This window comes from Aythya marila (genome assembly GCF_965140915.1).
Source record: "Aythya marila genome assembly, chromosome: 27".
Classification (NCBI taxonomy): Eukaryota; Metazoa; Chordata; class Aves; order Anseriformes; family Anatidae; genus Aythya; species Aythya marila.
In genome coordinates, this window is record NC_139068.1 from 1,419,842 (window position 1) to 1,442,437 (window position 22,596).

Genomic DNA, 22,596 nt, shown 5'->3' on the forward strand with positions numbered 1-22,596 from the left:
TACACCCGCACAGCTGCCAGAGCTGCAGCTGCTCTGCATGCTGCCCCAGGTGCAGCAGTTCTCTACGGTGCCAGGTGCCCCATCTCTGCAACCTCCCTGTCCAAACTGGATGATTCCTTCCCTGCGTCCCCACGAGCCATGCCCTATTTCTGGCTGTTCCCGGCTCTCCGTAGCAGCCAGGTTTTACTGTGCAATATATAACTCTGTGGGTGAGAACAGCGAAGGAGGACACATGCTGCCTCCTGGGAGCAGCAGGGCAGTATTGGCTGCGGAGCAGGTGAGGTGAGATCCTCGTTCATGTTTTCGCTCTGCTCCACAGCTCCCTGAGCTCCACCGTGGCTGCCTGGGGACACAATGGCTCTGGGTCTGCAAAGGGAGTGAGCAGGGAGCTCACTGCCAGGTGAGGATTTCAAGGGAGAAAAGGGTTGTTTTGCATGCAATACCTCTGATCCACTGCATCCTGATGGAGAAGCATCCTTGCACCCAGGTCCTTGTATCCTTGCTGTATTCAAGGCAGGTGTCTTCCTTTCTTCCCTCTTAGCATGGGTACTATTTGAAAACAAATCCATGTCCTGCCTGTCTTGAAACTTGTCTCCTGTACTGCAGGGTGAGATTACTGTACTCAGCTGGGTGTTACCTGGACAGGTTTCCCATGCCAAGCCCTCTTCCCAAGCTCTGTTCCCGCTTTGAGTGCACGGGATAGAGGATGCTCAGCAACGTGGGAAATGCTCTTGAGGGCTCCAAACCCAGCGCACACGTAGGAGACAAATCCAAATTTTTCCCTGGCTCACTGAAGTGCATGCCTGGTTTGAAGTGAATAAATAACACCTGAAAACCTCTACTGTTTAGCTTTGTTTCCAAACAGCGTGCTGGATCGTGGTGTCTATTACAGCTTGGTCCTGAGCCAGCTGAACAATTAAAGGCTAGTTCATGACTTCGAGGGGTTTGCTTCCAGCCTCAGCATTTGCTAAAATTTAGAATCACACTATTTCCAACGTTACTATTTTTACCTTGTAAAACAGACTTTATTTTTCTTCCTGTAAATTTTGTGCAATATACACGTATATACCTATAGAATACACCTCAATAAAAAGTTTTTCGTCCATACATTATATTACTTTTTATTTAATGTCATGAAAAAATCAGACAAAGCTTTTGTCCTTAAATAAACATTTCTCCCTCCTTTGCCCTCCCTTCCTAGCTGACTGGTCTGAAAGAGGAAGTTTTATTTAATTATTTTCTTTTCTTTAAAAAAATAGAAATTACAATCTTACAAGACAGACATTCAATGAGAACAGAAGCATGTTCCTAAATCTAAAAAGTAAAACATTTCCATAAAACCTGTTGGTATCTACAGGTAGGTATGTGTGGAGGGTGTTAAATGGAAAAAAATAATTTTCCATTTCTTCCTTTCATTCATATAGATAAAAAATAACATAAAGCCGACTGAAACTTTATATATTTTCTCTTTTGCACCAACATTCACAAGAATATATATTATATATATTTTATCCATTTTTATACACAGTGTGAGGGTTCTGGAGGTGGAAATGCACACTCAGCTAAATTGCCATAGCAAACAAACAAACACAAAATTAATCTTCATCTGGAAAAGAGCAATCCCTCGCAGCTGAGGTCACCCTGCTAAAGGGAACCATTTCTCAGGTCTTTTTGAAAATGAAGCGGCAAAACGTCTGGCTGCTGGTGGGATGGAAACATTTCTCCAAGACGCTGAGGGCTGAGCAAGTCTGGGGTCTCAGGACTCCAACGCAGCCTCTCCACTTCTCACATGCAACACCGGTGCAAGGGACCACGCAAGTCTCCCTTTTCCAGGCATTTCTACCCAGGCTTTTTTGTTCTCCCTTCTCCTTAAAGCTCAATTCCTCGCGATGCCAAGCCACTGTCTGTTGGTGGCACAGAGGGGAGCACGAGGGACCTCAGCACAGTGACCATGGCCCTGTTTATCTGGGCAAATACAGAGGAGCGAGCCGAAAGCAGGGGCTGCGGCCAGCACAGGTGCCACAGGGGCTTCGGTGTGCAGCTACCATCCCTTTCGACGCATATCGCCTGCCCCAGGGCACCTGCCCAGATCCCTGGGCACTTGTTCAGCTCTCGGATGGTGGCACAATGGGCACCAGGGCCCAAACTCCCCTTCTTGTGAAACAACAGTTGATCCTCTCCCAAGGAATAATTTAGTCGATGAGGGGGCTCGTTTAAAAAGAACATAAAAGTGCAGGTTCCCGCAGTTTGGCAGGTTGAGTTACTAGTGTTATAATACTTCCAGGCTTCCCTAGACTCCCACGTCAGCTTTTATTGCTCAGAATCCCAAATCTCTCCCATTAGATAGATGCTGAAAGCAGGAAAAACACACCTCGTGGCGAGGGCTCAGTCTTTTCCTGATTTAAGGTGCTTTCTTGGTTTCTTTGCCGATGAAATGAAAACGGTGACATTGACCAGTCGTGCATGTTGGCTGACAAGTACCAAGGACGTGAAGAAGAGTGTGTGCTTTTTTTCCCAAACATTTCAAAACATCCGCAGCTATTTCCTCTGAGAAAGGGATCGCCTGCCCTCTGTTTCTGCAGCAGGGCAGAGACCCCTCTGCAAAGCACATTCATTTTCTCGAGTGCTTTTCCCTAAGGCCTGCCTTCCCCGGAGAGAGGAGCCAGGAAGCGAACAGTGCTGTCGGAAATGATTTTTCAAAAAAGGCACAACCCTCTAGACGAAAAAGGCAATACTGACTTCTCACTTCTGTCAAGCTTTAGGATCCGAGAGGGCAGGAAACAAGCACGGCACATCCCCACCCCTGCTAACACCGCGCTGGAGAACAGCGCATTGGCACTCAGCACTGCATGGGGCCACTGGGATGCTCGGCAGCCTTCACCGGAGACGTGGGGTCTACTGACATCAGGGAGAGAAACGAGGCTGATGAACTCCAACGCGCTCCAAAAATCAGCTCAGACGGTGGTTAACAAAACCAGAAAGCGCACAGCTGTGGGTGGTGGATGGCAGCTGCCGGGGAATAGCACAGTCCCAAGTTTGTCTTGGCCTCACACAGAAGCAGAAATCCCTTCGCCTTCCTGGCGAGTCTTCCCTGATCGAGTTTGGTCCATGTTCTTCCCTAGGAGGTCTTTTAACTAAAAGCATGAATATCCCCTACATCACTAAGAAAGCTGCTCGTTTGGTTTAGGGTGTGCAGTTACAGAAATGAAGGTCTTCGGCTCACACTCGGTGATGATCCAAACTGCCAGAGGATGTGGTTGGACGCATGAGAAATCAATAGGAAGCGAGAAGGAGCTTGGGATTTTAGCCCTTTGTCAGCAGAAAACAGGGCTGCCTTGTAGCAGGTTTTTCTCTTGTTGCTTTTGGCATTCACTGCAGGAGGAGCAGGAACAGGGACTGAAAAAACCACACGCAGAGCCTGGCCAGAGAGCCCCTCAAGTGACCCTGCCGGCATCACACCACAAAACTGTCCCTTCTTTGCCTTTTGGGCCTCCCAAGCTCGGAGCAGCACAGCTTCCCAGGAAAAAAATAAGGATCTTTTGCTTCCCTCTGTCCCCGAAGACAGATTTCGCCCCGAAAAAGCCCTCAGGTTCTGCTAAGCAGAGAATAAACAGTTCTAGAGAGCTCCCAGGGGGAAATCCCTGGGTGCAGCTTGACCCGTGGCAGAGGCAGCGCTCCTTGCGGACACGGCAGCAGGACTCCAGCTCCAGACTGGGAGGAGGACGAAAGGCCACAGAACCTGCTCTAGGTGCTGAGCCACAGGGAATTTGGAAAGGTCTCAATAAGAAAACTCAAATTGACAGCCAGGACCTGAAAGAGCCGCCACTCACGGCATCACGCAGGGAGCGGCACGTGGCTGCCTCTGGGGTGCAGCAGCCAGGAGCCGAGATTTGGCCACAATCACAAGGGCAAAGCCCCTCTCGGGTGCTCAAAAAAATGTGCTCTGAAAAGCCATCCAGACCGGGGAGGGGGCAGCTCAGCCACCCAGCCCCAGCCTTTGGGCAAACACCTCGATGGAGGGCATGGAGACCCTGCAAAACTTCTCCCCCACTGCGCTGGGCCTCCTTTCCCTCCAAGCAGCCTGCTCTGCAACAAAATCCTGTGCTGAACCCCCCCAGCCATGGCTGGGTCTTTCTGGGCTGAGCTCCCTAGGCTGCACCCATGGGAGAAGGACTAAAGTGAAGCCTCTGCCTGCGCCCTCTCTTCAGGTCCAGCTGGGAGCCGGCTGCTGCCCTCAGCCGCCTGGCTCACCCCTGTCCCGATGAGTCTGCATTGCCCCTTCTTCATCCCATGCCTTGTGTTTGGGTTAAAAAAAAAAATTAAAAAATAATTAAAAAAATAATATCAGTGACAGAGTGCAGCTGGAACCGCGGGAGGGACCGTGCCACGAGCACAACAGCGTGCTTGTGGAGTGCGCTCCCCCGGATCCATGCACCACAGGGAGGAGTCGGTGCCTTGCCACTTACAGGAGCATCTCCTCTCCCGAGCGGAGATTTCACATTCATTTCATTAGTATGGCAAAGTCAGTTTGCTTTTCCTTCAAGGTGCTTTACATTCAAGGGCTATTGCAATCCACAGCAAGGAAACGGAGCTGGGGAGATACCCCGCCCCCCCAGGTTGTCTTGGGTTTGATTACTTGACTTAAACAAACCGCCCCAAACCTCTGAAGTTCAGTTCGTCCACAGATTTGGGGAGTGAGGAGGCGGCTGGTGGCTCCCAGCCTTAGCTCTCCCGCGGGTCGCTGTACTGAAGCTCCGAGTTGAAAACCTCCTTATAGAGGGGTGGGAAGTTCATGGCCGTCTCCGGGTGCAGGAGACGGAAAAATTCCAGCTTGTCCAAGTGCAGGTTGCAAATGGTCTTCATCAGGGGCAGCTTGGAAACCATCTGCAGGGAAAGAAGGAGCCGGTGAACACAGGGTTCCCAGCCAGCACCCCGCACACTGCTGTTCCCCCTCCCTTGGGGCCGTGTTATCCCCACAGAAAATGGCCGCTCGCCAGCCCAGCAGGGCTCCCCACGCCGTTGGCACCGCTACCTTCGAGAGCTTGTCCTCGGCGGAGTGTTTCTTCTGGATCTCGTGCTGCAGGGCCACGTAGATCTTGTCCTGGAGCTTCTGCACCTTCTTGGACTCCGTCAGCCAAGGGCGATCTGTGGGACATGGCCGGGTCAGTGCCATGAGCCAGTCCCCACCCCGCATGGCGCCTGCACCTCTTGCTCATTCTGCCTTTCCTGCTCCTCGGGGTGGCTTTGGGGATGGTGGGACAACCCCGCAGCCCCTCCCCATGCCCCCCGCAGCACAGACAGTGCAGCTCTGCCATCCACCAAGGAGACCTGGCCTGTCAGACACCTTTTTAGATGTCTTTTTTTTTTTTTTCTCCCAATCATTTTATTTAATCATTTTTAGATGCCCTTTTTTTTCCCCAATCATCCACCAAGGAAGCAACACCAGCATTTAAGGGTCAGCTCTCCCCAGCTCTGGCATGAAACCCCCGGCCGGTCCCGGCTGCGGCGTCCCCCCCACGTCCCCACGCACCCGGGGACAGCAGGACGGCGGCCGTGAAGAGGGCGAGCTCCTCGTCCGACAGCTGCAGGCGGCACAGGGTCCTCCCCAGCTCGAAGACGGCGCCAATGAGGTCGTCGCAGCCTAATGGGGGAAGAAGCGGGTGTCACGGCTCTGCGTAGCCCCCAACCCCTCAGCCCACCTTTCAGAAAGCTTTTGGAGAGGAGATGGTCCCTGGGTGGAGGATCGCCCACATCGCTGGGCTTTGGGATAGGATGGGAAGCAGGTACCAGCCACGGTGGGCACCAGAAGCAAACGCAGAGGTGTTCATCCCCTCCTGTCCCCACGGCACCTCAGTTTGCTCCTGAGCCCTGCTGGGATCTGTCCCAGTTTCACGTGGTGACAAGCCCCATCTGGGCGTCAAATGGACAGGAAAGCCCCGAAAGAGAGGCAGCAAAGCATGTCTTACCGAGTGACTTGAACATCTGCATGCTGCCGAATTTCCCCTCGAAGAGCACTGTGTTGTTTAAGGGGTTGAACGCGCGGATCATGCGGATCAGGAGCACCTCGAGGCAACCTGACATAGGCAGAGAGACAGCAGACGAGGGAGGGGAGGGCAGGGGGGGTTCCATCATCCCAGGACCAAATGAAAGAAAGAGAAAAGCCCCCAGTGCAAGTTTGCGGTCCGGATTGTTCATTTCCAAGAGCACAATGGTTATTCCAATAAATCCAGTTTGGGTTTGGGTTGTTGGTTTGGGTTTGGTTGTTGGTTTATTGTTTTTTTTCCCCCATATTTTTTTTATTTTGGTTTTCAATTGTAACCACAATATTTCACCAAAGGGAAATATTATCCAGTCATTCAGCAGTCAGAAACAGGGATTGATCAATGTCATGGTGGAGCACCAAGAGAGAAGAGGGTGAAAACAAAATAAAAAGAAAAAAAAATGGAAGGAAGAAATGAAGAAATGAGTTAAAACTCCCATGTGTTGGGCATGGCCAGGTCTGAGCCTTGCAGTGTGGCACCCTGCCAGTCCCTTGCTGGGAGAAGAATCCAATCTTCTCCTTTTCTCTCTCCCTGCTTCATTTTGTGTTTGGTACCCCTTTTCCTGGGGAAGAAACTGCTGTGCTCCTATGAAAACTGGCAAAAAGCGCACACACACACAAAAAAAAGCCCAACCATCCCATTTCTGGTTTCTGCAATGCTCTCCTCCCGAAGGTTTCGGGTTTTCCTGGAGGAGGTCATGTCTTGCACAGGCTTCCCGGGAGCCTCCCTCCCCGGTGCCATGTGCAGACCCCTCCTGGCACAGGGATGCTGCTGACCCCCCTGAGCCAAGCCCGGGGGCAACCGGAGCAGCGAGGCTGGGGGCTCAGGAAAGCTTGGGAGGAGACAGCATGAGAGGAAAGCATCAGCTGAGAAAAGAGACAGGATCTGCCCTCAGCACGGCGGCTGCTGCTTGGGGGAGGCGCTGGGGACGGCCGGGGGCCCGGCTCTTACCGGCTTTGAGGAGGATGATTTGGTCGTTCTGGCAGAGCTCCATGAAGCCGTCGATGCGCTTGGCGAACTCCACCACGTACTGGATGGCGTTGGAGATCTGCAGCGAGCACTGCTGCCACATGGCCTCGCAGCTCTGTGGGCACAGCGGGGACATCCTTTAGGGCTCGCTGCCGCCCCGGACCCCTGTCCTCCCACCTCCCCACCGCATGGGGCAGGGAAGGGACCCCGGGGTGCTCCCTGGTGCAGTGCCACCCACGGGCAGAGGTGGCACTAGGACAGCCGGGACAGGACCTGCTCACAGCGTGGTGCCCACCTTGCTCTGCAAGGCGCGGACTTCCTCTGGGGAGTACAGCGTCCACGCCAGGCGCTTCAGCTCCTCCGCTGTGTACTGGCAGGTCTCCAGGTGAGACTTCACCACGTTTTGGGCAATTCGGTCTGCAAAGAGGTGGCAGCGGGTGGTGAGCCATGGGGACACCGCCAACCCTGCTGTCCCTGCGTGCTGGTGCTGTTCCCTCCCAGCCCAGCCTGGGCATCTCCTGGGAGCTGCTGGAGCTGAAGGCTGGAGGGGGAGAGGGGGCTCATGCATGAGGATTTGAGGACAGATTGGGTGTCCGAGGGGCAGAGGAGGGGATGCTCTGCACGACCTCAGCTGCACCGAGCTCCATCAGTGCTCAGCCTGAGAAAAGAAGCACCCGGGACCGCTCTGGCTGGGTCTGCCCCTTGCTGCAAGCGTGCCCAGCACCGTGCGTGCCCAGCACTGCACCCCAGGCTGGATGCGTCCTGCCAGTGCAGTGCTGAGCACGGTGCCGCACACGCCGTGCTGAGCATCATGCCGGGGCTGCACGCTCCGTGCATGCCCGGCACCGTGCCGGGGCTGGGCAAACACTCACCGATCTCAAGGACAGAGATGTCAGCAGCCAGCTGGCCGCCCTCCAGCGCACCGTGCGCGAAGAGCGCCGGCTCCAGCATCAGCTCGTAGAGGGACTCCTGCTTGATGAGCGTGGCCTCAGCCACATCCAGGCTGGACTGGTCGGGCGAGGGCTGTGCCGAGGCCAGGAGGTCGAGGTTGTAGTAGGTGCTGCTGCCATCGGGGGTGAGGGGGAAGTCAAAGAGGAGCCCGTCCGACAGCGTGGAGATGTCGTCCAGGTCCGAGAGGCCGCTGCTCACGCTGGTGGTGTAGACGCGGCTCAGGGGCTCGGGCTCATCCTTGGCACCACCGCTCTGCTCCTGGCTCTGCTGGTGCTTCTGCACCTCGGCATAGAGGCTGTCCCGCTGCTTCTTGGACATGCGGCCGAACTTCACCGCTGATGGGGAGGAAAATGCCACCACGTTAGGGCACTGTCACCACATCAGGGCAGGACAGGTCCCAGCTCACCATGCAGGGTTTAGAAGCCCTGACTGGCACGGGGGCCCCACTGGATGCATCCCCTGCCCCAAACCAAGGCTTAAAGCAAACAGCAACAGTTGGAATTGTCCCGTTAGGAAATGCCAAAGCATTTCTCGCTCCCCATTTCCACATGCCCTCTCCTCCAGCCCTGGCAGCCTCGAGCCTCCACAGGAGTAATGGGGACAGCCCCGGGCGCGACTCACCGTCGCGGGACATGCCCAGCGCCAGGCATTTCTGCAGGCGGCAGTGCTGGCAGCGGTTGCGGTTGGTGCGGTCGATCAGGCAGTTCCTCTGCCGCGAGCAGGAGTAGCTGGCATTGTTCTGCTGGCTGCGCCGAAAAAAACCCTGCAAGGGACGGGAACGGGTTGGGAAGGTGCCCGGTGGGACGGCAGCACCCGCCCGGCCCGAGCCGTGCTCACCTTGCAGCCTTCGCAGGTGATAACGCCGTAGTGAATCCCCGAGGACTTGTCCCCACAGATCTTGCACGGGATCACCTCGATTTGGGCTGCGGTGGAGGAAAGCGGGGGGGGGAAAACCACGGGGTTAATGACGGCAGACACTGAACCAAGGAGACCGCCCACCCCTGTGACGGCCACAGCTCTGTGGCTGCTGGGGAAACTGAGGCAAAGCCGTGTCATCCGAGGGCCGGACCCAACAACAGGTTGCCCCTTCCTGGATGAGCCTGCAGTGATGCTCACATCTTGGAAAGAACCCCAAAAAAGGCCCACCCAGGGCATGGGTACTCCCATGGGGTCCTCCGTCTTCTCCAACAACAGGAGATGGGCAGAAAAGCTTTTTCTGGCTTTCCTAGCACAGAGTACTTGTACACCAGCCCTCCCTGAGCTCAGTTTTGGGATCACTCCCCTTATTTCTTGCCTGATGTGTGCATGCTGGGGGGGGCAGGGAGCACCAAGGACACCCCAGGCACAGGGAGCATCCCCATCCCTGCAGCCACAGGCACCCCTCTGCCCGGGGGTCCGGCCCAAGCAGAGGACCTGGCTCCCCACCCAGACCCCCCCGGCAGCTCGAGGACCGATATAGCAACCGCTGGCTCAAGGTCCCAGCCCCTTCCCCCCGTAAATCCGCTTCCCTCCCCTCTTCTGCTTCGCTGGCACTGAGCTGCTAATAGGCTTCATCCTCCTCATTTTCCAGCTGCCCCAGATCCGGGCTGGCGCTGCCCCCCCAGCGCTCCTACGTGCCTCCCGGCATCGCTGCACCCTCTAATCCCCGCTCCGGCCCCCGCGCCCCCGAGGGTGCTGTGCAGCCGCCGCCGCGCCAAAATAAACCCCGCGGCCAGATTATGGGTATTTAAAATCTCCTGGGCCTGTGCAAATCCCCAGTGTGGGTAATTCCCTTCTGCCTCTCTCCAACCCTCCGAGCCACCATTTCTCATCGAGGGCTGCGTTTCGGGGGTGGCTCCCGACAGCCACCCCAGTCCAGCCTGCGGGAGGCTGCCTTTTGGTGCTGGGCTGCACGTGGCTGGTTACATCCCCACGGCACCACCTGACTTTGTGCTCGCTGGGCTTGCGCTGGGGTTTCAGGAGCGCCGCTCGCCTGCTGATGGGCCACCGCTGGGCTGGAGGCTGGGATGAGGCACAGCGGGGTCTCACCCCTGTGTCCGTGCAGGATCGTGTCCCCACACTCCTGTGAGGCATTGGGCTCATCCCCGTGCTGTGCTATGCCTCCGCGGGTGACAGCCCCGCTGCTGGTGTTCCTGCCCGTTGCCTCCTTCACCCAGTGACCCGGAGGCCGGAGATGTCCCAGTTTCTCTCAATGGTTTGGGTGAGGCTGGGCTTGGTCAGCGCAGCCTTCCCCCTAGAGTGGGGCAGCTGGGCTGATGCTGGCCCCCATCCGTTGACCTCGAGTGCTCTGGTCAGATCCTGCCCCAAAGGCACAGGGTGATTTTAGGGCTTTTCCCAAAAGGGATGATGTGCAGGCAGGTGCGGTGTGAGGCGCCCAGTCCCAGCCCCCTCAACCTCTTCACTGCCATTGTAACTCCTGGGACCCTATGGTAACCCCATGGCATCACCCCCTTTGACTGAAGCACCTGGATGGTGACACGCGGCCACCACCGCAGGTGGCCTCCAGTGACCGAGACAACCCCAAATTTCCCATCTTCTGCTGCAACCTGTGCCCAACAAACCACCACTGCCTCCACTCCTGCAACGCTGCGATGTGCAAACCACAGGGACCCTGTTCTGCCCCGACACCCCAAGAGCGTCACGGGGGGCAGAGGCGGTGCCACCACCGTGGCCGGGGGGACAGACAGAGGTGGTGCCACCCCCGGCAGGAAGCGGCGTTCATTATGCAAGGTTAATTGCAGCCGCCGGGAGCGCCCGGGTGATGCATCCTCCATCTCGCCTCGCCCTCACGCCCGCAGCCGATACCCGGCCCTCAGCAATTTCGGCACCGTGTGCCCACTGGGACAACCGGGCTCAGGGTGGTCCTTGAGCCCACAGGGCAGAGCCCAAGTGCCCGTGGCCACTGGGTGCTGCTCGGGGAGCCCTCGCTGCCAGCCCCAGCATCTCCCTGCTGGCAGAAATGCTCTCCTTTTGTGGGATGGTGTCAGCTAAACCCTGGCCCCAAGCCCTGTCTGCACACCAAAACTGAAAAATGCAGCCTCCGAGAACGGCAGCTCCGGCGTTAGTGGGATGAGGCAGAGGGGATGATGTGCTCCGGGCTCTCCCCAGGCCAAGCATCACCTCCTGACCCCAAATTTTCCAAATGGTCCTAAAGGAGAAACCGCCAGCGATTATGGCTGTGACGAGCATCTTCAGGCTGTAATTGAGAATACGGCATCCTGCTAATTACACCCGTGTGCTCACAGCGAGCACCTGACCCTCTAATGGGACGTTAGGCCCAAATAACTGACGTGGAGATGCAGCCGTAACTCCGGCATGATGGCAATTAAATCTGAGAACAGCTTTTAATTGCTGTTCTGTTTGTAACCCCTGGCTGAATCACCACAGCCCGCCCCCCCCTCGTGCCTCAGTTTCCCCATCGAGGGCCATGCCAGCTCCTCCTCCCCAGCCCTGGCACCAAGCACGCCCCGGCCAGGCTGGGCTAGAGAGGGATTTATTGGGGTGGGGGCGAGCAAACTTCCTGCCCAGGCAGCAACACAGCGGGCTGCGTGGGCTAAAAGCTAAAAGGGGGCCAAAAAGCAAAAAAGGGTTAAAAAGAAAATTTCCCAGCTGGCAATTAAAATGTCCCAGCCGCGGTATTTGCTCTCCTCCCACTGTAAATATTTCTTGCCCAACTCCAGGCCCGCTGCCACCGGCTGTCCCTTATGTAAGTGCCACCACCCGGCCATCGGGCTCAGCCACACGGTGGCAATTGGCCCCGCGTCCATCCCTCGAGCCCACGCTGCTGGAGTCCTCCTGTCCCACTGACACACTTTCTGCTCCTGTACCGCGCTTGTGTAACGCCGCCGGCCGCGGCCGTTAACCCTTCCTGTGGGCTGGGGACCGCGGCAGCACCGGGGTGGCAGCGAGGTGGACACTTTGTGCCCATGGTGGGCTGTGACCCGCTGCCACTTCACACAGGAGCTTTGAGCTGCAGCACCCCGCGGGTGCCACCTCCCCGTCCCTGCAGCGGACGCCTTGCACGGTCCCCATGGCCAATGCCCTGCGTCACCCGTGTCCCCTCCCGGGCAGGCGGCTCCCACGGTTTCGGCAGAGCCGGAGCCGCCCTCCCCGGGGCAGGATTCGGCTTCCACCCCGTGCCAGCACCACCCGCCCTCTCCTCCGCCCTGGGGCGGGCATCGCACCCTAAATCCAGGCTGGCCCCACGGCGCGTGTGGCAGGACCCGGCCACGGTGGCCCCATCCCTCCCCTCCCCTCTCCTCTATTTTCTCCCTGCCAGGGTGGGGGCACCACAAGAAGCTCAGCACCGCACCGAGACCTGGAGCCTTTTTGGAGCTGCCCCCCCTCAAGTCAGATCAATGAGGGATGGTTGTGGCTGGGGAGCGAGGGCTCCTGGGCGTACTGGGGGGGTCTTTGCAACCCCCACAAGAGGAGCCTGAAGATGCCCTGGTACCCAGGGTGAGCCCAGCGCATCCTTCAACCCACAGCAAGGGGCCAGGATGTGGCCGCTCTCCCCAGATGGTCCAAATGAAGTGATGGCAGCAAACCCAGCACCAGAGCACGGGTGTCCCTTGATGGCTGGGTGGTGGCTCCAGGCATTTTGGGGGTGGCTCTGCCCCTGCCCCAGATACCCCCTTGTTTTCCAGCACCGCGTGTGGGGCACGCGGCCTCTGCAGCGCCGGGCTCATTACCCAGTGAACCTGCTGGGAAAGTAGGTCTGTGCCCCATACCGCTGCCACGATCGATGTGATGCGCTGGTCGGGGCACCTCCGGGCAGGGGAAGCGAGTGGTAATTAGCAGCTCCCCCCATCCCCACTGAGAGCACGGGGACGCAGTGGCTCCTTCCCTCCATGGGGACACGGGGGACCCCTGGACCAACGCGGTCCCCAGTTTGTCCTCCAACCCCAGCACTGCCCCCAGGGCCAAGCGCTGGATGCTGCTGAGCTTCCCTGAGTAATTAGCCTTGATTGCATCAGGTGAAGGCGGCCTTGGGCAGGAGTGTCGGAAAAAATAAATGCAGGGAATTATCACCTGCTCAGATCTGCCGAGTGCTTTGTTTGTAAACAAAGCTGCGGCACCCAGCACCTTCAGCATCCCGGCAAAAGGAAATAAAATGAAACATTTTGGCCATCAGCATCCCTATACTGTGGTTGACCCCAAATGGGCTGGGGTGGTTCAGAGCACCCGCCTGGCACAGCCCCATCACGCTGAGCAAAGTGTGGGCTCCGGGCCGCGGGGTCACCACCACCATCACCGCGCGGCCGACTGATCCGGCTCAATAAGGAAAACTCAAGTTACGCAACCCTGGCGCTGCGCCGACTGTGAGGCTGGAGGTGGGAACGGGTTTCTTAACCGATTAGCAGAGATTTCGTGGAAACTTTCGGCGGCAGGAGGTCCTGGGAGGGGGCAAAGCAGGGTTCGGATGTGCTCCTCTGCCTTCGGGGCGACCCCGGTGCCTTCATTGCAGCTGCACAGCCGGTGGGCTCGCTAACACCGGCACGGTGCCGGCCCTGCTGCAAGCCCAACCCCACGGGCTCAGCACTTTGCACCTTGGCTGGTGCAGGCGGTGGCATTGCTGCTGCATCTGAGCAGGACCCACATCTGAACGGGACCCACACTGCCACCGCCCCGGGTGGGGGACACCAGGCTGGGGCGGGGGAGCCCCCCCTCCAGCCCCGCAGCTAAATTGAGGGGGATTTATCTCCGTGGGGCTAAATAAAGGCGGAGAGAGCTGGCGCATCCAATAAACAGGGCAAGATTTAGACCTTAGCAGCTCTTTAAATAGCCGCTGCAGAGTCCAAAGTTAAACCCGGCGGGGAGGTGGGGATGCCGCGGGGTTAACCCGCTGCCATCCGCTGCCACCCGCCGCTGCGGGGACGAGTGGCTCCGTCCCTGCGCTTTCTCCCTCCGGGCACCACTGCCGCTGATCCCTGGGGTTATCGGGGACTCGCCCACCCCAGTGCCAGGGTCCCAGGTGCCTCCATCCCCACCACCTCTCTGTTTTGCTTCAATGCCCAAGAGCCACTTTGGGGCCTGGTCAGCTCTTGGGGACAAAACCCTTGGGACGAAGCACTCGCTGGTGCCATACAGACATGGGGCATGGCCCCATCCCAGTGATTCATCCCCACAGCATCACTAACACAAACCCACCAGGGTTCTTCTCCTGCACCTTGCGGGGACATCCGGCACCCGAGGATCCCAAAACCCATCCCGCAGGATGATGAGCTGCCAGCAGCCGCCTTCCCCACCCGCCTTATTTTTGGATGGCGAAGGGCAGGGTGATCCCGCCTGGCGCGGGTGCAGCCGTCGCATGGAAGGCCATCGGGTACCGCCGTCCTTGCCCATGCCAGCGTGCGCACACTGCCCGAGCGGGCAGGGAGGCTCCTCCTCCGCCCTCGCTGATTTTCCAATGACAGATCTAGGTCACTAGGACAAGTTGGAAAGGCTGCCGAGCCACCGCACGCTCCGAGCCATGCCGCTTGCAAAACAAGCGATCGGGAGAGCTGGAAACCCTATAGGATTATACAAGGCAAAGCCTCTGGCGCAGCCGCGGTGCGGGAAGGACCGAGGCGAGGAGCTGCCGTAAGCCCCGGGGAAAGGGGCAGAGCGGCGGCTTCGGGGAAGGAAATGGAGATTGAATCAAGTCAGCGTCGCCATGCGGGCTTCAGCAAGAGGCAGGGACCCCGTGCCCAACAGGGATGCGGGAAAAACGCCTGATGGGGGAAACACTGACTTCATGGGGTTGGCCCTTAATTAGGGCCAACACGCAGTAATTGGGGGGCAAAAAGGAAAAAAAGGAAAAGTTCACCTAGCTGCTAATTAAGCCTGGCTCTGGCTGTGCCAGCGCTACGTAAGAGCCCAGTACTGTTATCAATTAGGCGGGTGCTGATGCTTCTCTCTGTGCTAATAAAGGTGAAATCCTGGGATGTGGCGGGGCAGGAAGGGGACGCGGGGGGCTCGCCCTGTCCTCGCCAGCCCCACGCGCTCCGTTACACAAGACCGCAGAGGAAGGAAAACCAATTTGAGGAGCTCAAAGACGCACGTCCCCGCAGGCACAAAGACAGCAGACACAAATCCACACACGGCACAACTTCAGACAAGTCCCAGTGGTGGTGGAAAACCAGGGGAAAATAAAAAATCCTATTGAAGGGTGTCGTGGCACAGCCACGCTCCCATCAGGTCTGGCCACCACTGCGTCACCGTCACCTCCCTGGGCACCGTCCATCCCGCCAGAGCCTTCCTCCCCTCCATCCTCCTCCTCCCAGCTTTGCAAAGGAAAGGGTGAGAGGAGGAACTGAGCGAGAGAAGGAATTGTGCGGGACAGTGGATGCGGGGGGGGGAGAAAGCCGCTGCCGGGTCGAGGGCACCCAGAGCGGGCTGCGGGGAGCCAGGGGGGGCCGGACTAACCCGAGCCCCGGTGGGAACAACATCTTGCCGGGGAGATTAAGGGGCTTTAGGGCGAGGAAAAGCTTAAGCGCGGGGCTGAGCCGGCGTCGGGAAACGAAGCGAAATAAACAAGGATTTTACCGCCGGCAAGGAGAGGAGCTGGGGAGCAGCGGGAGCGGCCCCGGAGGGTCCCGGGTGCCCTCACCCCCGTGCTCCCCTGTGCTCCCCGACGTCCCCCCGTGCCCCCGACGGGGCAAACGCCGGCGGCCCCCTGCGCCCCGCTGCGCTCCGGCGGGGCTGACGCGGGGCGTCCCGGTCCCCTCCCTCCCGGGGCCAACTTTTGCCGTTGTCCCGTGTCCCCCCCCGCGCCACCGCCGCCCCCTCCCAGCCCCGGGCTCACCTCGCATCGTGGCCGGCAGCGCTCAGGGGCGCGCCGGGGGGCGCATGGGGCGGCGATGGGGTCCCGGGCCGGGGCCGGTGGCTGCGGAGCGCGGCGGCACCGGGAGGCACCGGGAGGCACCGGAGGCTCTGGCACCTGCCCCTCCGCGGCGCCGCTGACCCACTTCTGCCCGAGCATGTGGCCGTTCACATGACGAGCCCGCACGGCACCGCCCCCCCAAATCGGTTTCACTTCAAGCCCCACCTCCTGCCCTTCCTCCTCCTCCTCCTCCTCCTCTTTCGCCCCGCCGCCGTGCGCTCGGCGCTGCGCGTCGGGTGCTGCACGCTGGGCATTGCACGCTGGGTGCTGCGCATCGGGCGCTGCACACAGGGCGCTGCACACAGGGCGCTGCACACAGGGCGCTGCATACAGGGCGCTGCATACAGGGCGCTGCACACTGGGCATTGCACACTGGACATTGCACGCTGGGCATTGCACACAGGGCGTTGCACACAGGGCGCTGCACGTCGGGTGCTGCATGCTGGGCATTGCATGCTGGGTGCTGTACATCGGGTGCTGCACGGTGGTGGACGCACATCGGGTGCTGTGCGCTGGGTGCTGCACGCTGGGCATTGCACGCTGGGTGCTGCACACCTGGTGCTGCACATTGGTTTGTGCACATCAGGTGCTTGCTGCACGTGGGGTGCTGCATGTTGGGTGCTGTGCGCTGGGTGCTCAGTGCTGCCCGCCCATGGGAGGGCCATGCCTGGCCCGGCTCGCCCAGGCACGAGGACGTCTGCGTGTCCCGCTGAGTCACTGCACCGCGGCCCTTTGCACCATTCTCTGCCCGGCCCCGTTTGGCACAGGGACGCGCACCTCCAGGCGGGCTCCCCAAAGCAGGTGCTGGCATCAGGCGCTGCTGCTGCGTCCCTTTGTGGGTGATGTAGAAAGCATGGGCACCTCAGTGTCTCTGTGCCACCATGCTGCAGATGCCATGGTCCAAGGGGACGTCCTGGCTGGGAGAGCTGCAAAACCTCTGGGGGCAATGAGCTGTTCCCACCGTGCATCCTCCTTCTTCCTGCTTCAGTGCATGCCAAGGATTTTGGGGTCAGGGTTGTGCCCAGGACCATGAGGTGCTCCAAGGTGCTGCTGTAATAAGTGCAAAGAGATGGCTCTGGGCCAGGTGGCTGTGGTGCAGCGTCAGAGGTGTTGGCATGGGGCTTGCAATGCCACTCTTGTGCCAGGTGACCAGAGTCCCCAGGGTGCCACATCCCAGGGCTGGAGGCGATCGATCCATGCCACAGCTGGAGCCGGGCTCAGGGTGTAAGGGACACGGTGCTCAGCAGTGCCCAGGGACACCCAGGGCCTTGGGATGGTGGCACTGGCCTGAGGACCCGCTGTGTGCAGAGATGGCACCCACCATGACAAGGGCATGGAGGTAACATCAGCCACAGGCACAGATGCAGCCACTGCTGTGGCCACACACGTGGCATCGCTGCACCCTCCCAGGCCACCCCTGGCACTTGTCCCCTGCACCAGTGAGGGCAGGTGGCAGCGGTGGCACTTTGTAGAGGGGCTGCGGCCAGGGAGGGGGATGCAAGCAGCAGGGCGGGGGCTGAGCTGCTGCTGCGCTCCAGTGCAGCTGCCTGATGTGATCGTGCTGATGGCGATTGGGAGCGGGTTCACTGCTCTCGCCGCTCCGATTCACTCCTTCCTCCCGGCTCCGTCCCTCCTCCCCACCGCGCTCCGCATGGCTGGGCACGCGGACGGGACACGGGGTGACGGGCGGCCTCGGTGCTCTCAGCCTCTGCTTCCAGCCGGGCTCTGTGAGCACCCCCCCTGCACATCCCACCCCAGCCAGAGTCTCCTCTGTGCCAGCACAAGGCTGCCGCCGTCCCTGGAGGTCAAAGGTTCTGCCCAAAGGAGGTCACCATCATTAGCCCCGTTTCACAGATGGGGAAACTGAGACTCAGAGCAATGCCCAGGGCACGTGAGTCTGGCCCTGGCATACTCGCCCCTCTTGGCAGGTGCTTGCCACTCACTGAGATTGCTGCTGTTGTGACAGTCGCCACCGAACCTCGCCAGAGCAAGAGCAAAAATATCCCCCAGGTGCCCGGCGCAACCCAAAACTATGAGGTTGCATAAGCGCGCACCACACCTCGCGGTGAGCAACGCCAGACCCACGCACGCCGCCTGCACCTCGCGCCCCACGGCTCCTTAACCCTTCGTGCACGGCGCTGACCTCTGTGCCGGGTGGGCGCTTGTGGGGGTGGACGTTGTGCCGTGCCCCTTCTGGCTGGGCGGAGGGATGCTGCTCCCCTGGGGTGTGCATGGAGCTGCACCGGAATGGGACCCGTTTTATCCCGACTGGGGCCCTCGATGGTGTAGGGCAGGGGTCCTGTGGTTGCCCTGTGCACTTGGCTGGATTTAATTCCTGAGATGACTGAGTCCTGGTCTCGGCAAAGCCTTGGCTGGGCTCTCTGGGTGATTTTGCTCCCAGTGGGATACTACCCCCTCCCTCCCCACAGCACTGTTTTGCACCTGGTATCACTGGAAGGCACTGAACCTCCAAAAACCTTTCCCCTCCATGCAGTCGGGTCTGGTGCAATGCCAAGCCCTGTTTGTGGGTGGCTCGAGCAGCCCATGCATGCGGAGATGGTACCTGCAGCATCCCGAAGCGGCAGCTGCCTGCACAGCTCCGCCACCAGGATCTGCTCCTTCCACCCTGGCTGGCCTGAAGGTGAGCAGGAATTTGGGATTACACCACCCCTCCTTAATCACTGTTTGCTCTCGCTTGCACCGCACCCAGCGAGGGGCGAACCCCTCCGCCCGCCTGCGAGCATCGCCCCTCCTGCACCCGCAGCCCCTTGCCCCGGCCTCGGGGAGCAGCCCCATGCGCACAGCCCCACGTCGGGGCTGCCCCGAGCTCACCCAGCCCTGGCATGGTGCTGGCCACCATCAGCACCGCCGGGTCTCTTCACCTCCCCGTGACTCAGTTTCAAGCCCCACAGACGGCCAAATCCTGCACGGTGCTGGGCACGTGTCCCCGCCGAAGCTGTGTGAGTCACTGCCCTGCAGTGTTCATTATGCAAAGGCTGGTGGGGTCCCTGGGGTGGGGTGGGGGCCGCTTGGGTGTGGTGGGGTGGGCAGTGCTTTGTCCCCCCCGCAGGGACCCCTTTGCACTGCGATCTGAGCCTGGGGTTGTCCCCTGGACCCAGCCACTGCAGCCAGTGTGGGCCAGGCAAAGGGGGAAACTGAGGCAGCAGCGAGGTCCCTGCCACATCCCAAGAGGGGGATGTCCGTGTCCCCATCCCTGTGCCCATCCGGGGCCGGGGCTGTGCAGGGGGGCAGTGGGGCCGGGTGTAACTGGAGCCCCCCGGCTGGCCTGACCCGCTCACGTAACGCCCGCCGCTTATGCAATACCCGCACCGGCGTGGCTATAAGGGACATCCAACACCGGAGCAATTACCTGGCCCTTAATCAGCAGCGATGCAGTATAACGAGGCTAATTAGAAGGCAGAGCCACCAGTGGGCCAAGGAAGGGGTGCCTGGCCTCACCCTGCACCCTAAGGGGGGCCCTGAGCAATTAGTGCCCGCTGAGCCTTCATTAGGGGCTCACCCCACCGCTCGGCCAGGCCACGTCCCCTCGCGTCCCCATGCTGGGGACACGGCAGCGCGTGGCCGAGGCTTAGGATGCTGCAGCCCCTTCTGGTCCCAGTCTCTGTCCCCATCCCCGTCCCCACGGCGCGGCGATGCCCAAAGTAGGTTAGTGGGCCGAGGTGCCGGGAGACTGCTGCGGCGCCGCTTTGTTTTCACTCCGGAGGAGCCGGCGCTGGCTCCCGGCAGCCCTCGCCGCCGCCGATGTTATCGCCTCCGGTCCTCCCGGCCCCCGTCTCCCTGGGTGATGTTTCCTGCACCCGGGCATCGCTCGGAGCATCGGAGCATCGCTCCTGGTGGGACGCTGCACCCAACCCACAGAGCCCCGATGCAGCTCGTGGCAGGAGTGATGCTGCTCCTGCCGGCCCCGGAGGGGATGCGGTGCCAGGGTGCCCCCCCTGGGCTCTCGCCCCCCAGCTCGGGCAGCGCAGCCCCCGCCCAGCACCGCCGAATCTCCAGCGTCGTAATTAGGAGATAAACAGGAAAGAGAAAAGGGGCAGATTGCATATTCCACCCTGATCCTCCCGAGACAGATAAAAGAGGAGAGGAGGGGATGCGAGGGGGCTTTTTTCCCACTTGTTTCTGCTGAATCAAACATTTCTCCTCTTGCTTAGAAGATTTCCCTGCTCCCCCCAGCCCCCTCCTGCTCTCACAGTTAATGAGGTTTTGCTGTAAAAGTCTCCGTGCCTCCGTCTTGGCCTTGAGTTAATCTCCAGATACCTTCAAAGCAGTTTTGTTCCTGCTCCCCCCCCACCTCCATCTTTTTGAACTTCCGAGCACCAGCCACAAAATTTGCAGGTTTCACGTGATGCTGCGGCGAGCGAGCGGGGACCTGGGGACCTGCCACCACAGGAGGCACACATGGGGACCTGGTCCCTGCACCGGGGACAAGCAGCGAGGGGACACGGGATGGGGACACCTTGGGGCTGTTCCCCGAGGCGGACAGCCTGTGTTTGGGGGAATTTCCATACTGGCCACAAACTGGCAAATTTTTGGCCAAGAGCTCCCTCTTGGCTGCCTGAGCTGTGTCTGGGAACTGGGTGGTTCAGGGGGAAGAGGCTCCAGAGCTGCTGCAGCTCTGTCTGCAGGTGGAAAGGAGGAGGAAAAAAGAAAAAATAAAACAAAACAAAAAACTGGGAAAACCCAGGGATGGGAGGAAAAGGGGCTAGAGGGGTTGAGGGTGGCTATGCACGGGCACTGCCTGCAGCATCGGCCACCTTTGGGCTTTCTCCTCCCCACAGCAGAGCTGCCTGCTATGTTGGTACCCGCGTGTCCCGCACCAGAGCCGATCGGGAGGCTTTAGCGTGACTTAATCCCAGCAATCCCTTAATTCCAGGGACCAAAATAGGAAAGATCAGTAGGTCAGTGGGAAAAGCTTCTGGCCAAAGTTAACGCGTTAATGCGGAGAGAGGGAGAATGAAAGAGCTGGGCAAGGCAGGGAGGAACGCGGGGGCTCGTTCCGTTTTCAGCCCCCTCCACCTTCTTTTCCCTGCCAAGGAGGGCTGGGGGTGTATCTGGGGGCCCTGCTGCATGGTTGTGGTGTGATTTTGGGGACGCTGAGCACCAACCAGCCAGGGAGTGCCAGCAGCTCCCGGTTTGCAATGTTTCCCCCCCCAGCCAGTCCCAGCAGCAGTTTGGGGAGGGAAGGGACGTTTCCACCTTCTTGTACCAAACAGCTCCAGTGCTCACATCCCCTTTGCTGCGGTTTAAATCCCAGCCTCCAGAGGCGAAAGGTTGCGTATTAGCACACTGCACTGCTGAGCGCCTCTAATTAGGGCTTGGCAGCCTCCGTCCGCGGCCCCGTAAGCACCTTTTTGGCTGCCGCTCTGGAAAAAGCCGTGCCCGGGGACTTAGCTCTTAATATCGCCGGAGCCCAGGTGAGCCACCCGCTGCCTCCAGCAAACGGGCTCAGCCCCAGCCCCAGGCGTGCCCCCGGCCCCGGTCCCAGCCCTGGTGGGAACTGGGGCTGATCCTGGTCCCCCTGCTTGGGATGAGCCTGGGGCCGTCCCTGCTCCCTGCCCACATCCCCTGGATGCTTCACGTTTTCTGGGTGCATTTGGGCAATAATATTGCTACGGGAGCAGTTTCCTTAAATCCATCTCCGTTACCGCAAGCAGCTTATCACGAGAAACTCTTTTCCTCTCTGTTCTTTTAATACGATCCCAGCTTAGCAAAACCCAGGGCTTAGCCACTGCCCCTGAAGTGCAAGTGAGGAGAGGAGAATTAAATAATATGAAAGCACAAAACAAAGGGCTGAGCTTTGAGCAGCTCGTCTTGTGGGGCGGGGGATGCCAGGGGGGCAGCCTGGCCGGTGACCACTGGGGCTGCCCACGGGGGGGATGCTCTGCGGGGGCATCGGGGCACGGCCCCTCACTCAGCCCCTCCGGGAGGGCTTGGTTTTGTGGGTCAGTGGGTCAGGGATGCTGGGGTGCTTTCAGACATTGCTTCCTCTGGTAGGGAGTGGGGAAAGAGCCATGTGGGCTCCTCGTTGCCCTGAAGATTCCCCAAACAGGCAGGGCCCATGGGTGCAGCCCTTCCAAGGAGCTCAGCTGGGGGAGCATCCCCCCTGAATCGGTTAAAACGTCCCATCACAAAGCAGTATATTGAGGGCTTTTACCAGTTTTGAAATATTGCAGTTTTCCGGAGTTTTCCCATCTTGGTTTTTACCTGAACCAGTGAGTGGCTCTGGGGAACGCAGTGCCCTTTGCAGAGCCCGCCTCGCACCCAGAAATGGGTCTCAAACCCCTCCAGCCCTACTGGGACCCAGTGGTGGGTGTCGGACGGAGCGATGTGGGCACTGGGGTGGCTGCAGGGACTCCTGGCTGTGGTGCAGAGCCCGATCCCCACGCCATGCCAAAGGGCTCAGGGTTTTTGCCCTGCGATTGTCCCCGCTCATCCGCTCGGTCCCGGCTGGCTGGGCTCGCCTTGGACTCCGCTCCCGGCACAGCGCGGGTTGCTGGGGAGACCGGCTGGTTTATTTACCGTCAGGGCTGCGATAAGGAGTGTGAACGGGGAGGCGAAGCACATGGTGTCCAATGTGCCTGACCCACTTTCTGCCACCCGGGCACTGTTATTGGATTGCAGCGGTGAGCGGTGCGCCGAACCGCAGAGAGAGATGCAGAGATGGCCCCTGGGGCCACCAGGGCTTGGGGTTTCCTTTCCTGTGAACCCCATTATTGTTCAGGCTGGAAGGAAGAGAGGAAAACCAGCCTT

The 22,596-nt window shown here is 59.5% G+C and overlaps 1 protein-coding gene across 1 annotated transcript; it reads right to left on the bottom strand.

Moving 5' to 3' along the window:
- Positions 1–1,074: 1,074 nt before the first annotated feature.
- LOC309887931 (nuclear receptor ROR-beta-like) lies at positions 1,075–15,887 on the bottom strand. Its single transcript, XM_082780012.1, has 10 exons — positions 15,748–15,887; positions 8,799–8,884; positions 8,583–8,724; positions 7,883–8,296; positions 7,306–7,427; positions 6,993–7,125; positions 5,967–6,074; positions 5,531–5,641; positions 5,033–5,145; positions 1,075–4,884 (listed from the first exon to the last, which is right to left on the bottom strand). The coding sequence occupies exons 1-10, from the start codon at positions 15,752–15,754 to the stop codon at positions 4,723–4,725; spliced, it is 1,398 nt and encodes a 465-aa protein (XP_082636138.1). The 5' UTR covers positions 15,755–15,887; the 3' UTR covers positions 1,075–4,722.
- Positions 15,888–22,596: the final 6,709 nt, after the last annotated feature.

Excerpts from the sequence above, each read along its gene's own strand:
- LOC309887931 (XM_082780012.1), bottom strand. Across the intron at positions 8,725-8,798 it reads TCACCTGCGAAGGCTGCAAG|GGTTTTTTTCGGCGCAGCCA; the intron begins GTGAGCACGGCT and ends CGTCCCTTGCAG. Across the intron at positions 7,428-7,882 it reads CATCTCTGTCCTTGAGATCG|ACCGAATTGCCCAAAACGTG; the intron begins GTGAGTGTTTGC and ends ACCTCTTTGCAG.